The sequence below is a fragment of the Nematolebias whitei genome, chromosome 22 (genome assembly GCF_014905685.2).
Source record: "Nematolebias whitei isolate Nwh7 chromosome 22, NemWhi1, whole genome shotgun sequence".
Lineage (NCBI taxonomy): Eukaryota > Metazoa > Chordata > Actinopteri > Cyprinodontiformes > Rivulidae > Nematolebias > Nematolebias whitei.
The window spans coordinates 3,701,832-3,716,977 of NC_056519.1; the positions used below are offsets into that span (position 1 = coordinate 3,701,832).

Here is a 15,146-nt window from a genome sequence, read left to right on the forward strand (position 1 = left end):
AAAAAAGGAAAACCAGTAGCTAAAATAATGAAAATCTGTAGCTAAAATAATGAAAATCTGAAGCTAAAAGGTGAGAAAAACCAGTAGCTAAAAGCTAAAATAAGGAAAACCAGGGGCTAAAAGTTAAAAAAAGGAAAACCTGTAGCTAAAAGCTAAAAATGTTAAATGTTAAATAAAAGCTAATAGAAATACAAAAAGACAAAAAATAATAAAAATACAGCCGGAGGAAGCAGATTTAAAAGAAAACAATGTTTATTAATTAAAGACTTAATGGGAAATATTAATACATTTACAATAAATACATTGATCGAGTTAAATGTTATAAATGGTAAAAGCTACAAATAAAAATGAATGAAAAGCCTCATAAAACTGAGTCAGCAGTCACACTGAAGACAGAAACTGGACCCCCCACCCCAAACATTACAGCTGCACATTTCCTGTTCGGGGCTTCAGATAAGGAGCAGAAAAAGATCCGATCCCGTCAGAATCTTCTCTAACAGTGAAGGAAGGAAGGGCGTGCTCGTACAAAACACATACCGGGGTCCGGTCCAAATGTCAGCGCTGCTGCTGGTTTCAGTTAAGACCCGGAACACAGGGAGGAGAGCGGGGATGCATCGAGCTGCAAGATGTTCTGGACCAGCTGCTCTGGATTTATTCCAGCTGTGCCAGCAGCTGGACTGAGTGGATCTGCACTGTAGCAGCAACAACAAAACCCATCGAAACCGGATTAAAATAATCCAAATTTTCCTAACATCAAAGGATTCTCTGTGTCACTGTCCAAACACAAAATAAATCAATCAGTCAATCAACCCATCCATCATCTTCCACTTGTTCTGGACTTGGGTCTTGGGGGCAGCATCTTGAGCAGGGAGGTCCAGACATCTCTTTCCACAGCCACCTCTTCCAGCTCTTCTGGGAGGACTCCAAGGAGTTCCCAGGCCAACTGAGAGACATAGTCTCTCCAGCATGTCCTGGGTCTTCCCCGGGGTCTCCTCCAAGTCAGACATACCCGAAGCACCTCCTAAGGGAGGTGGCCAGGGAGCATCCTTACCAGATGTCCGAACCACCTCAACTGGCTCCTCTCGATGTGGAGGAGCAGCAGTTCTACTCCGAGTCTCTCCTGATAACTGAACTTCTCACCCTGTCTCTAAAGGAAAGTCCAGCAACCTCCTGTATCCACAATCTCATTCTTTCAGTCACTACCCAGAGTTCACGACCACCACTTGCTCTTGTCGAGGTTGGACGCTTCTCCCTTCTCCTCCCTCTCCGCTTTGCTGTCTGTCTGTGAAACTGCTTCTGAGCCTCTCTTGCATATCTTCCGAACCATAATTATGGATCAGCTATATATCATAATTATGATCAATTATGATCAGTGGGTCCCTCAACTCAATTGATAACATTTCTTCGAAGAGAAGACAGGCTTTAGGCGAGCCAATTTGCCGTTGGCATGCACCCAGCTGGATATCTCATCGACTTGAAGACTTGATGATGTGTCTCTCTGCTGCCATTTGTGGATTTTAAGGACGCATATTTAATTGGATTTTCGATAACTGGTTCCTGCTTTTTGGATTCGGCTCGTTGCTGGTTTTATCAACGATCAAGGAAGTCGTCGGCAGCAAATTGGGACCCGATCACGTTGCTTGCATTTATGATGGCTTAGTTCATGCCTCGAGTACCCAGACTCAAATGCTTTGGGCAGAATGGAACATATCTTGGGGATTTTACTCAGTCACGTTCCATCAGTGTGGCCATGTAATTTGGACATTTCAGAACCATTTGGACCAACACAGACTCAAGGTAGATGTCATTAAGTTCTGCCTATCCCCAAAACAACTGTGTGTTTATCTGAATTTGGAATGTCTATGTCGCTATGTGCTTGTTTGTGCGAGGTGTTTTTTAATATTAAGCTCCCAGTATACTCCAGCGTACGTCCGTACGCACGTACCTCCGCAGGGCATGTCCGTGCAAAGCTCAATTTTTACGACCGCATGCGTGGTGTCACACAAACGGCCCAATGATGGACAGTTTTGTACGAGACACCAAAATTCCCTTTCTTAATTTCTGATCTGACCTTTTCTTTTGTTTTTTTGCCAAGAGGCAAGTGATCTCTTCCTCCTCCGTTGATGCCATGACTGAAATGGTGAGAAATGAAGGAATTTGTCACGAGCAAATTAAAATCAGGTCCAGTGTGGCTGCGGGAGGGTCTGGAGATTTCCTGGTGGGCTGATCTGATGTGTGGGCTGCAGGGCCAGCGCTCCCTGTTTTTTTTTTTAAATAATATTTTATTAACAACATATAAACACAGAACACCACTGCGGCTGGGGCTGCCAGCTCTGTTTTTTTTTACCTGTCAATCAATCCAGTAGGCGTGTCAGGAAATTATCAATCGGCAACCTCAATTTGTCCCTAAGGTAAACGCCCCTCGTCTGCGGAGCTGCTCTGCAGCCGCTCAGGGTGGACGCTCGAGTATGAAGTCTCAACCCTCCGCCTACGTACGCGCGTACCTGCGCGTGGACGTACGTATGCAGGAGTATACTGGGGGCTTTAGAGTTTTTCTTCTCAGCCAAGAAGAAAAAAAGTCAGATAGGAATTTTTTCATCTCCAATTCCTACATGTGTCCAGTTTCACTACTTTTTGTTTGTCTAAACAGGTCTCACTTGTAAATGAGTCTTCTAGGCTCAATGTGACTTATCTGTCTAAATAAAGGTTGAATGGATGAATAGGTAAGGGTAGGAACGTAGACCGACCGGTAAACAGAGAACTTTGCCTTACAGCTCAGCTCCTTCTTCACCACAACGGACCGGCACAGAGTCCACAATACTGCAGATGCTGCACCAATCTATCTGTCAATCTCACGCTCCATTCTTCCCTCCCTCGTGAACAAAACCCAGAGATACTTGAACTCCTCCACTTGAGGCAGAACCTCACCCTCGACCCAAAGAGAACAATCCACGTTTTTCTGACTGGAAAAGGATTGGACAAACTCAACGTAGCAAAAAAGTCACGACTTGAGGAAGAATTAAGTCGCCGAGCGTCTCTACAGGAAGGACGACGTTCAGCTGGGTCACCCAAAGCGAGTTTGCTCCAACATTATTCTGCAGGATTGTCAGTTCAAGAAAATAAAAACAAGCCCGGGAACTTTTTTTCTCTAACAAAACAGACGTGTGTTGCAATAAAAGGTCCAACTCATGGAGAAACAGAGTAAACACCCCCGGGTGTGTGGCATGACTCAGATAACAGGCAGAGGTTCCCCTGCAGGACGGACGAAGGCCCCGCTTTTAGAAGCAACGTAAACGTCACTAGGAATTGTGTAACAGATCCCCGTCTCCCAGCGGTGCTGCAGTGTTTGTGGAGAGTCTCTGGTCTGGTTAACGGGGGATTCCAACTATAAAAATAAACGCAGCATGACTTCCCTCCTGCTGTGGTTTGTGCAGCGACTCACGGTCAACGAGACCCACGCCCACTGGTGCCGCCGCAGGACGCTTCATCGCCGCCCACACTAAGACCGACACATCGGAAAAACAGTTTTTTAAAAGGGAAAACTCCGGCGCGAGTTCAAAACAAACACTTAACTTCATCGATGAGAACATTTTGTTTAATGGGCACAAAATATCTGTTATATTAGAGGGCAGCTGTGGGAGTTGAAGTTCCTCCAAAAACACTTTGAAGTCAATAAATGGATATCATGAAGGCCAAGTCTGCCATGGAGGAATGCATATCACCCGCCACGTTTCAGATAAAGCTGTAGACGTTTACTATGAGTTTATTACAGCTGTCCTGAGATGTAAAACTGGCACGACTGAAACAAAGAGCTAAAATTAGAACAACTGTAGCTAAAAGCCCAATTGAGCAAAACTGTAGCTAAAAACTGAAATTACCACAACTATGAATAAAAGCTAATATTAGAAAACCCGTAGATAAAAAAGGAAATGACATAACCACAGCTAAAGCCTATTAGCAAAACTGTAACTGAGGGCGAAAATGAAAAAACATAGCTAAAAACTAAAATGATCAAAAGTGTAGATAAAAGCTAAATGAATCAAAACTGCTGTTAAAAGCTCAAAATAGCAAAACTGTGCCTAAAAGCATGAAGTACATAAGAGCTAAAAGATAATTTTTGTAAACTGTAGATAGCAGAAATTAACCACAGCTAAAAGCTAATATTAACAAAACAGTAGATAAAGTAGCATATAACATAAAAGTTAAAAGCTAATATTAGCAAAACCGTAGTTGAAGGTCTCAATAACGGCACAGCTAAAAGATAAAATGATCAAAACTGTAGCTAAAAGCTTGAATTAGCAAAACTGCAGCTCAATGCAAAAAACGATAACTATAGCTAAAACCATAGCTAAAAGCTAATACTTGTAAAACTGTAGATGAAAACAGAAAATAACTGCAGCTAAAAGCTAATATTAATAAAACAGTAGATACAGCAGCATATAACATAATAGCTAAAAGCTAATATTAGCAAAAATATTGTTGAAGGTTTAAATAAAGTCACAGCTAAAAAATAAAATGATCAAAACTGTAGCTAAAAGCTAAATGTAACTAAACTTCAGCTAAAAGCTTGAATTAGCAAAACTGCAGCTCAGTGAAAAACAAACTATAGCTATAACCATTGATAAAAGCGAATACTTATAAAATCAGAATATAACCACAGCTAAAAGTTATTAACAAAACAGTAGATACAGCAGCATATATAACATAACAACAGCTAAAGGCTAATATTAGCAAAACCACAGTTGAAGGTTTAAATAAAGTCAGCTAAAAATAAAATGATCAAAACTGTATCTAATGTAACTAAACTGTAGCTAAAAGCTAATGTAACTAAACTGTAGCTAAAAGCTTGAATTAGCAAAACTGCAGCTCAATGCAAAAAATGACAACGATAGCTATAGCCATAGCTAAAACAGTTAAAGGCTGCAATTAACAAAACTGTAGCAACAATGCTACAACTAGCAAAACAGTAGCTAAATGTCACCATTAGTAAAACATTGAGAGAAAGTTAAGAAAAGTGTAGCTAACAGCCAATTTTTCTTTTTAGCTATTTGCTAACCATACAGACACACACACACACACACATGCAAACAACAACGTTGCTCCTTTATAATCTTCGGCTGCGGGTGTGATAAACATAAAAGTAAAGGTTTAAGGAGTTTAAGTTAAGCAGATGTTCTGGTAAATGAACGTGGTTTGAATCGACAGCTGTTCTTTGGACCTTGATGACTCATCCGAGTTGATAACGGTTATTTCTGGAGAATTCTTCACCGCCCGCAGAGACAATCAACTGAAGCTGCTCCTAAAATAATAACTCTTCCTAATGCAAAGGTTAAATGACTCATTGACCCGTTTGGCTCGTTTCCTGTGAAACAGTCCAACATTCAGAATGTTTGGAAAAAGTCAAGCTGGTGTCTGAAGCTAATGATGTCACCGCTAGATTTACACACCCTGAGCCCCTCCACCCTTCCACTGACATCTTTTTCATCAAAACAAGCCCCAAGGCATAAGAACCATCCATCCATCCATCCATAGATCCATACATACATACATACATTTTTCTATAGATCCATCCATCCAGCCATTCATCCCATCTATAGATCCATCCATCCATTTATCTATACATCCATCCATCCAGCCATTCATTCCATCTATAGATCCATCCATCCATCTATCTATAGATCCATCCATCCATAGATCCATACATACATCCATCCATCCAGCCATTCATTCCATCTATAGATCCATCCATCCATCTATCTATAGATCCATCCATCCAGCCATTCATTCCATCTATAGATCCATCCATCCATAGATCCATACATACATCCATTCATTCCATCTATAGATCCATCCATCCATACAACATCATCCATCCATCCATTCATTCATTCATTCATTCATTCATTCATTCATTCATTCATTCCATCCATCCATTCCATCCATAGATCCATACATACATTCCTCTATTTAGCAACATTACAGTTCCTTCTGGAGGATCCTAAGGTGTTCCCTGAACAGTGATGATATACATTCCTTCCATAATTGATGAAGATATGCTCTGGGATCTCCTCCCAGTAGAAATTACATGGAAAGCATTTAGAATAAGACATTTGGGAGGCCTCCTATTGGGATGTCACAACTACCTTTAGGTGAGGAGACACTCCTCTCCTTATTGCTTAGGCTGAGCCCTCAATGAAAGAAGACTATGAGAAAAAGAGTCACGACTCAAAATATGGAAACTGGTACACTCCAGGAGCCAGGCCCGGTGGGGGAACCTGCCAGTGAAATCCTGGTGGTCAAGCCATGGCACAAAAGTCTACATGAAGCTGCTTTTAAGTGGATCCACCAACTGTGGGAAGAAAAGTCAAGGTTGGGTGCACAGTAGGCCTGGTGGCAGGGAGGGGTGTACCTGGACTCTAGGTATCAACACCATTCTAAATATGTATGCACAGTTTACTGAACTGAGGGAAACATCTTCTCATAAGTTTATTTTTAACTTCTGACCAACAGCACAACAACTCCAGCATTTTCAAGAGAAGAGTGGTAGGTGGTATGCATTCCTACAGGGACTATGAAGTCATTGATTTGTTCAAAGATTCAGAATGGACTTGTGTGCGTGAAGAGCGTACACTATTAAAATTACAAACTGCTTTAATTCATTTTAGTAATAACTGACCAGGTTTGACCTTTGATTTGGACCTCCCGTGTCAGATTCCTGAGTAGAAATTAAAAGTGTTCAGAATGAAACCTAACATTCAGTCGACATTTGTTTTCAGAAAAAAAACACACAAACAGACAATGTTTGACACTATGGTGGCGTCATTTCTGGATTTAACCCATGCAGAGACCCTCCACCCTTCCACTGTGACCTCAGCTTCCTGCTGACCTCTGACCTGCTGCCGACTCACTCGAGCCTCTTCAGGTCACCGTCCTTTCTTCTCCCACGCACACCTTCCCGTCACAGCTCGGGCTTCTGGGAAAAACAGCTCCTTTATGGGTTTCTGAGCAGAAAAAAAGCCTGCGTCGCCTGAACGAACTTAACGCTTTCCGTGATGCATGTCACCCTTCACCTCTCACAACAGAGTTTTAGACTAAGATCATCTCTGGTTGAGAAACGGAGCTGTGGTCGATTTGGTCAAACTTTGAAAATACAGAGTAAAATCTAACGTCACAATATATATGTGTTCAGGATGACTCACAGCTAAAACCACATCAACTTTTAATTCATCATCTGTCAGATTAACTGAGGTTTTCCATGATTTTTATAGTAGGGTGGGGGGAGACGTAGACACATCTGCGTTGTGCGCTGTTTGTGCCGACAGTTGTCGACCTGGGGGAGTTGAAGGAAACGGCTCATCGTGAGGGAAACGGGGCGCTACCTCTCTAGCTTTTTAACTAGCGCATCGGTATTGCGCGCTACTAGCTTAGCGCTATGGCAGTGCCATCGGTTATCGACGTGCGGAGGGTGGACAGTTCGGTAAGCAGGACGCTTGGTTCTGTTGACAGGGCGGGGCGCCCTCCTTGGATAATGGTAGGGGAAACACTGCTTATGTCAGTTAGCTGTGGTGTCCATCTTGAATTGAGTTGACTCCAAAAGTTAATCAGTTGTAGAAGCACATCCAGTGATTAACTCCTCAAAGTTTAGTTTCCTCAAAGTTGGAACCCCTCCCCTTGAGGCAAAGACTCCTCCCTCCCCCGACCCAAAGGGGGTATTCCAACAGTTTATAAATTAGAGCTCCAACAACCACTCATTAAAATACCCTTAATGGATCTAAAGTGGTTTAAATCATATTCGAAAGATTCCTGTTTGTAAATGTAAATAATGATTCTTCTTCATGCACTAAAGTTAGTCTTGGAGTTCCTCAGGGTTCGGTGCTTGGACCAGTACTTTTTACTTAATATATGCTTCTATTAGATAAAGTAATTAAACAGGATAGAATACATTTTCATTGTTATGCTGATGATATACGCAGTTATACTGTATTTGTCCATGAAACGCAATGAATCCAATCAGCTACTTAGACTACAAGCATGTCTTAAAGACATAAAAACCTGGACGACCCTTACTTTTCTGCTTTTAAACTCAGACAAGACAGAAGTTGATATTTTAGGACCTGAGCATCGTAGGAATACATTTTTCATTATTTTCACTTCCTCTGGATGACATAAATTTGGCCTCCGGTTCTAATGTTAAAAAGCTTTGGTTTATTTTTGATCAGGATATGTCTTTTAACCCCAACAAAATTGTTACCAGAGTTTTACTGAGAGCTGGTAGGAGATCATATGTGTCCAGTTTTAGCTTTGCTCTTTGTCAATTTCAGAATATAAATTAAAATCTTACTTCTAACATACAAAGCTCTCAACACACAATGCACAACAAGCTGAACACACCTTTGACTCCTGTAAAGAAATATTTGGAAGTCCGTGTCTTGGTGAACACGCATCATTCGATTGACGGACACGGATGTCCTAAAGGCGATATATAGACCTCAGGCCTAAAAATGCCCAGGTCGGACCTTAACGATGACCCGGTCTGGAGTCCAACAGAGGTTCTATTTTTCCTGCAGTGCACTCGGCGTTGAGGCATTCCCTCAGACTTTAGGAATTCCAGGGAGCTGTTTCCATGCTGTCATGAGCCTGTGTTTATGGTCAGGCCTGGTGTCTCGTTGTCTCATGCTGTAATGTAACATAGTCATTTTGTGGGGGGTTCCTGACCGCACACACACCAAATATGTTCAGTGGAGCAGAGCGGGGGGGCTCACGTCTGAGCAGCGAGTGCTGTGGTTACGTTTGGCCCGCCTGAGTGGGAAGCTACTGACCGTTCATCAGGTTTTATTACGGGGGGGGGGGGGGGGTCCCCATTGTGAGTGGTAACATGGGTCAGAGCCATGTTTGTGTTTCTGATGTCTTAACTACACAACAGATGAGTGACGTGTTGGAAACCAGTGAAGAACTGCTGACAGAATCTCCACCAGGCCTCCACATTTTTTCTTCTTCCACTGAGAGCAACAACCCGAAACAGACGTCGAGAGCGGCTCTGAAACTGCATTCAGTCATGGGAAAAACCAAAGCAAGTCCACCCGATTTCTGTCCCAGAGGTTTGAGTGTCGGGACATTACGACAACGCTGGGATCGCATTCATTTAATTTACGACGTTCACTAAGAAATTAAACCATTTTAAAGAGAAAGAAAGTAATTTTGAATTTTATGGCAGCAACAGGTTCCTCTGTGAACCATCCCCTCCTCTTTAAAGTACAGTCTGAAAGTCCAGGACTTGAGGAGACCAGTTGATGGGGGTTTTGGAGGGAATGTAGTCCCATTCTGGTCTCATGGAGAACTCAACTGTTCAACAGTCTTGGATCTTTTGGACTTGTTTGATTGAAAAGAGCAAAAGTTTTAAAACTTGTATGTACTTAAATGCACTGAAGGAGCCTTTCCAGATGTGCAAGCTGCCCATAATCAGACAAACTAATGTACCCCCACACAATCAGAGAGGCAGCCTTTCGAAGTGTGTGCCAATAAGAGTCCAGACTGTCCTTTTTCCTCTTTAGTGCACAAGACAAGGCATGGTTTAAAAAAAAATAAATAAATAAATAAATAAAACTCATGAAAATTTAAAACATGGATCACCTGACTGCAGAACAGTTCTGGACTTTGTCTCGTTCCATTTGAAACGAGCTCTGGTCCAGAGAAGACGGCAGTGGTTCTGGATGATGTTCACATCTGCCTTCTTCTTTGCACGATAGAGCTTTAAGCAGCATCTGTGGATGAACTGTGCTTACGGACACTGATCTGTGGAAGTCTTCCCGAGCCCAGAACAGAACCAGAACTGTTTTAATGAAGTGGCCCCTGAGGGCCCGAAGATCTTCTCCTTTGAGCTCAGATATTTCTACAGATTCTGGAAACCGTAGATGATGAGATATTTTAAGTTTTCCATTGAGGAACATTATTTTGAAATTGTTCCACTACTTTTAGACAGTTCATCTGAGACTGCTGAACCTCTGCCCATCTTTACTTCTAATAGATTCAGCCTCTCTAACGAGCTCTTTTACACCCAGTCCTCTTCCTATCTGTTGCTAATTAACCTACTGCATTTTCTGACGTACACGTCGCATCAGTTCAAATATGTCTAATAAAGTGAAAGATTCATAAATACGTCACATCTATTCTGCGTCACCGATAAGAACCCGGAAATGTCCAGTGTTGTGCCAAAAATCGATTGGCTGCCAAATGGCGGGAGCGTGCACGCGAGGACTTTAACAATTATTTAACAAGATAACACTTAAAAACAATTATTTGTTTGCTCGACATTCTAATAAAGGTGCGTCTCTGTTGAGCTTTTACTTAATACATTTACTTCAATGGTCAAATCAGCTGCATTTCGCCGGGGCGGTGCAGCGAAATGAAGCTGATTTGACGGTTGCTCCAGGCATGATCCCGGAGGACAGTGGCAGGCGATGGCAAGCTGATTGTATCATTAATAGCCACATTTACCTATTACATGATACAACGGCATGCCATACTGCTCGAGTGCCATCTAGTGACTGAAAATGGTAGTGTTTAATGATTTCAGTCAGAATGAATGAAAACGGTTATAACTCAGCAAAAAATTGGTTTATACGAATGTGAAAAAATCCATAAATACGTCGCTTTGGCGTATAAGTTGCAGGGCATGTAAATTATGCAACCCCCCCCCCCCCCCGACTTATATAACGACAAATTCGGTACTTAGTTACAGTGGTTCCCCTACATCACTTGCCATGGCAGGGCACTCATCTCTTCCGTGTTTTTTGTTGATGGGGAGGTGGGGGGTGGACACACGTCTGTGTTGCGTGTTGAGCACCGTTTATCCCGAAAGTTTCTCAAGGTGTGTGTGTGTGGGGGGGGGGGGGGGGGGGGCTCAGCATGAGGGAATTGGAACACTACCTCTATTTTTTTAGCTAGCACATCTGTATGACACACCACCAGATTAAGACTACGGCAGTGCTGGCAGTTATTGTTGGGGGGGGGTCGGTTCGATAGGCAGGACACTTGGTTCTGTTGACAGAGTGGGGCGCCCTGCTTGTATAACGGTATGAGAAACAATGAACAACTACCACAACTTTTTAAGATGTGTCGCTGCCACAGAATTCAAAATGATGTTTAAAAAATCTTCATCGATTTCTTTCCTCCATTTCCTGAAGTTTAATGTTTTTATTTGTTGTTGCTGCTTTTTAAGTCCAACTTGTGTTAATAGAACAATAATATATATATATATATATATATATATATATATATATATATGGTTCACGTACAGTACATGCATGTTGTACTTGCAGTTTCCTGTCAGAAATGGGTTATAAATCTGGTTCTGGGTCTCTCAGTCTGTCAAAATCACTTGAAATAAACAAGACCCTCTGGAAACGATGTCGCCAAAGTAGGCCAGCGTCCCGTAAGCTCAGCATCGAGCCCAGAGGACTTCATCTGAAAAAGTCCAATTATAGAAAAAAAAAGGTCCGGATTGAAGCGGGCCGGCCCTCTTCGTGTGCCGGAGAAGCCCTGCGTAGTCGGAACAGAGCAGAGCTGACTCACAGGAAATACTTTTCATTCTCCCGACAAGCCGGAAGTTGGAGAAATAAGAACCTTCAGGAGCGACGGTCACTGAGGGAGGGGGGTCCGGCGCTGCTGCACAGCCCACATCTCCGTTCCAGTTTCACGGAACCGCCAGTCGACGTCACCTCAGAAGATCTGGACCTCTCTTTCCATCGTTGGTTTCTGCTCAACTTACTGAAGGTCCACCACAGAGTTTCAGTCAGGCTGAGGTTCTGGACTCTGACTGGACCGGTGCAGCACCTTGGTTCTGTTCTTCTTGACCTGATCTGTTGTAGATCAACTGTGTTTGGGACCATAGTCCTGTTGGACCCAGATCGGTCCAAGCTTCAGCTGCCGGACAGATGGACGCACATTTGACTCCGGTCCGAGCAAAGCTGCTTTAGTGTTTGCTACCATCGATTAGCTGTGGCGGCCATCTTGAACAGGGTTGACTCCAGGAGTTAATCAGGTGTTAATGAACACCCAGTGATTAATGTGAGATCTCATTCACATCTGTCCAGTGGGTCCAAAAGTCTTTATTTTAAAATCTCTTCCCATCGGCTTGATGGGTAAACCTTCATAGGGTTCTACATTTCAATAAAACTCCTGCTGACACGAAGCAGAGGACAACACTTATTACTTAACTTTAAAATAGCCGTTTGCTACTTTCATTCACTTTTAAATAAGTTTTTCTTTTAGCTACCCCTTTGCTGTCTTTAGTTAGCTTGTTACTTTGAGATTTTAGCAAGTCTTATGCTACGTTTAGCTATCAGCAACCATTTTATTATTTTTAGCTGTGAGCTAGCTTGTTGCTATTTTAGCAACCATTTGCTTCTTTGATATTTTGGCTGGTGTTTTGATCTTTTTAGTGTTTAGCATTCCACTTATAGCTTTTAGCTTGCGTTCTGCAACCTTTAGCTTTTACAGCTGTTTTGTCGTCCTCGTGTTTACTCCTCAGAGAGACACCGAGCTTGTTTTTAATGCACACAGTGACGGGACAAACCATTCAAAACTGAACGAAATGACTCGAGGAGAGCAGGCTCCCTTCCAAAGAGCCGTAAATCCACCGACGTCACGCTCAGAGTATGAGCTGTGAGCGACTCTCGGCTACTACCACTCCAAGTTTTAGCTCAATATCTGAACAACTGACAGAGTTGCAGCTATTTTTGTGTTTACTAAAAACGCTTAGCTGTGGCAGCCATCTTGACTTAGTTGGACTAAAAGTTAATCAGTTGTGGCGGTGCATCCAGTGGTTAGTTTTATTAAAATCCCTCCAAAAGATCATGATATTTTGCTAACACCCACATCCAGACGATCATTTACATTATCGCCCGTCTTTCATGTGACTTCTGTAGCATTTTCAGCACGTGGTCACATAAACATGTGCTCTTCCTGTAAGAATCTTTTTTTTTTTTTTCCCGGTTTTAGTCATTTTCAATCTTGTTATTTTTAAATGTTTTTGGAGAAAGTAAATAAAACTGAACAGGTCCGTAGTTTTACCCAGCGTCTCATCCTTTAAATAAATAAATAAACAAATAAATAAATGGTCAGTTTGAGGGAAAAACAGATGAAGCAGCGATGTCATCTTCATTTCCGAGAAGCCTCATGCTGCGCTCTGATTGGCTGACGTGTCAGGGGGGCGTGTCCTCCTCCTCTATAAAAGCAGCCGTTTCTCCCTCCTGGAGCAGAACGGGTCCAAAGACGCAGCGGCAGTCGTCAGAACCGGAGTTTATACGTTTGAATTCTTCACCGCAGCCGAGGCGAACGCACAGCGGGACTTTGGAGACATGCAGCCCGTGTTCCAGCAGCACCTGGTCGGCCTGCTGTTCGTGCTCAGCGGCCTGCAGCTTCCTCGGCTCGCGGAGGGCTGCTCGTGCGCGCTGACGCACCCGCAGGACGCCTTCTGCAACTCCGACATCGGTGAGTTCATCCTTCAGCTGCTGTTTTCTCACAAAGAGTTTCAACTTTGAATCAACATGCGAGCTCCAGATTAACTTTATTTATCTGAGCGCAAAACTGAAATTCTCCATTCATCTTTATTTCAGTTTGTCTGTTAGCAAAATATCTCAAAATCTACAAAATAAATTTTAATGAAACTTTCAAGAAGTAAGTATTGGACGCAGATCTACAGCTGATTAACCGTTGGAGTGAACTCAAATCAACAAGGCCGCTACAGCCACCCGCCCTTAAATAACATAATAATAACCATAACTTAGACAATTTTAAAGATATTGAGCTGAAATGTTGTGTGGTAGTAGCTGAGACTGACGCCCAGCCTGTAGTTGGAGGACTTGCAGGTTGCTCATGCTCTGCATTCAAAACCTTACCTTTAATTATTGGGAGTCATTCTTGTTTGTCTGTTAGCAAAATATCTCTTAAACCACGGAACAGATTTGAATGAAACTTCCAGGAAGTGATCAATCGATTAGCATCTACAACCGTTTTAAATTTGGAGTCAACCCAATTCAAGATGGCTGCCACAGCTAATCGAACTCAGCCTACACAAAAAAATGGCTGCAACCAATTAAACACATTGAGCTCGTTTTTTTTTGTGGTAGTAGCTGAGAGTCATCCACAACACATGCTCTGAGCCCTAACACGTCAGAAGATACGCGGTTTGTGGATGAACACTAAGCCTTCGGAGTTTTTATGAAACGACGAGGCGAGTTGTAGTGAAACTGATGAAATGTTTTAAAGGGCTGGAGTCTGGACTGAAAATAAAACCCACACAGTCTGAAACGTAAAATAAAAAACTTAAAGGTTAAAGTGTCCTTGCAGAATCTGCGACCCGTTGCCAACTCCCACGTGTGTTTGTTTACGTTGGAAAACAACCAAAACCCGTTGAAGCTCCAGACTGCAGCCGCCTGACGTGGGTCAAACCTCCACGTGGTTCCGTCAGACTCTTTGTTTACGTCGAGCGCAGACCCGCACACCAGAACGACGTCTCAATAAACCTGGAAAAGTACCCAGCAGGGAGCGGGGGTGATCTGGGCTGACCCGGGTCCTTCAGACGGACCCGAACCAAACGGCACTCGTGCGTTCACACGAACCTGCTGCTGATCGACTGAATCAGCTTCATTTATCTGAGCTGGATTTGAATTAAATCGTTAAGTTTCACATTTAAAAAAAGCACAAATTAGTGTTTTATGCAGATTTTTGTCTTTTTTTTCCCCATCATTTCTGGTTAAACAGATAATTTAAACGTATTTAATTAAACATTTACGATTTAAAAACGTTCATATTTCCTCCAGAACTCACCGAACTTTCCCCGTTTGTCACTGAAAATCTACAAATCAAATCCTGCAGGTTATTAAACGGAGGAATTTGAACGACGAGTGTTTTTTCTCTAACGTCTCACTTTCGTACTCGCCTCAAACCAGTAAACACATTTTCTCTGCAGAGCCTCTAATTAAACGTCTTTAAACACGTTTTTATTTGCGTTGATCGCAGTTAGCGTTACTAGCTCACAGCAGCCTGCGTCATTTTTCTCTGGTAAAAGGAGCCCAGCTTGGCTCCAGGTTTTAAACGGAGCCCAGCTTGGCTCCAGGTTTTAAACAGAGCCCAGCTTGGCTCCA

At 42.7% G+C, this 15,146-nt stretch overlaps 2 protein-coding genes across 2 annotated transcripts in view; one reads left to right on the forward strand and one right to left on the reverse strand.

Annotated features, from left to right (window-relative positions):
• LOC119428577 (synapsin-3) overlaps window positions 1-15,146 on the reverse strand; it is a 108,852-nt gene that overhangs the window by 27,126 nt on the left and 66,580 nt on the right. The window lies entirely within an intron of this gene.
• Window positions 13,287-15,146, forward strand: part of LOC119428584 (metalloproteinase inhibitor 3) — a gene marked incomplete at its 3' end in the record, with an annotated part of 17,280 nt that continues 15,420 nt past the window's right edge. Inside the window, 1 exon segment of the mRNA XM_037696268.1 lies at window positions 13,287-13,491. Coding sequence (XP_037552196.1) covers window positions 13,359-13,491 — 133 coding nt within the window.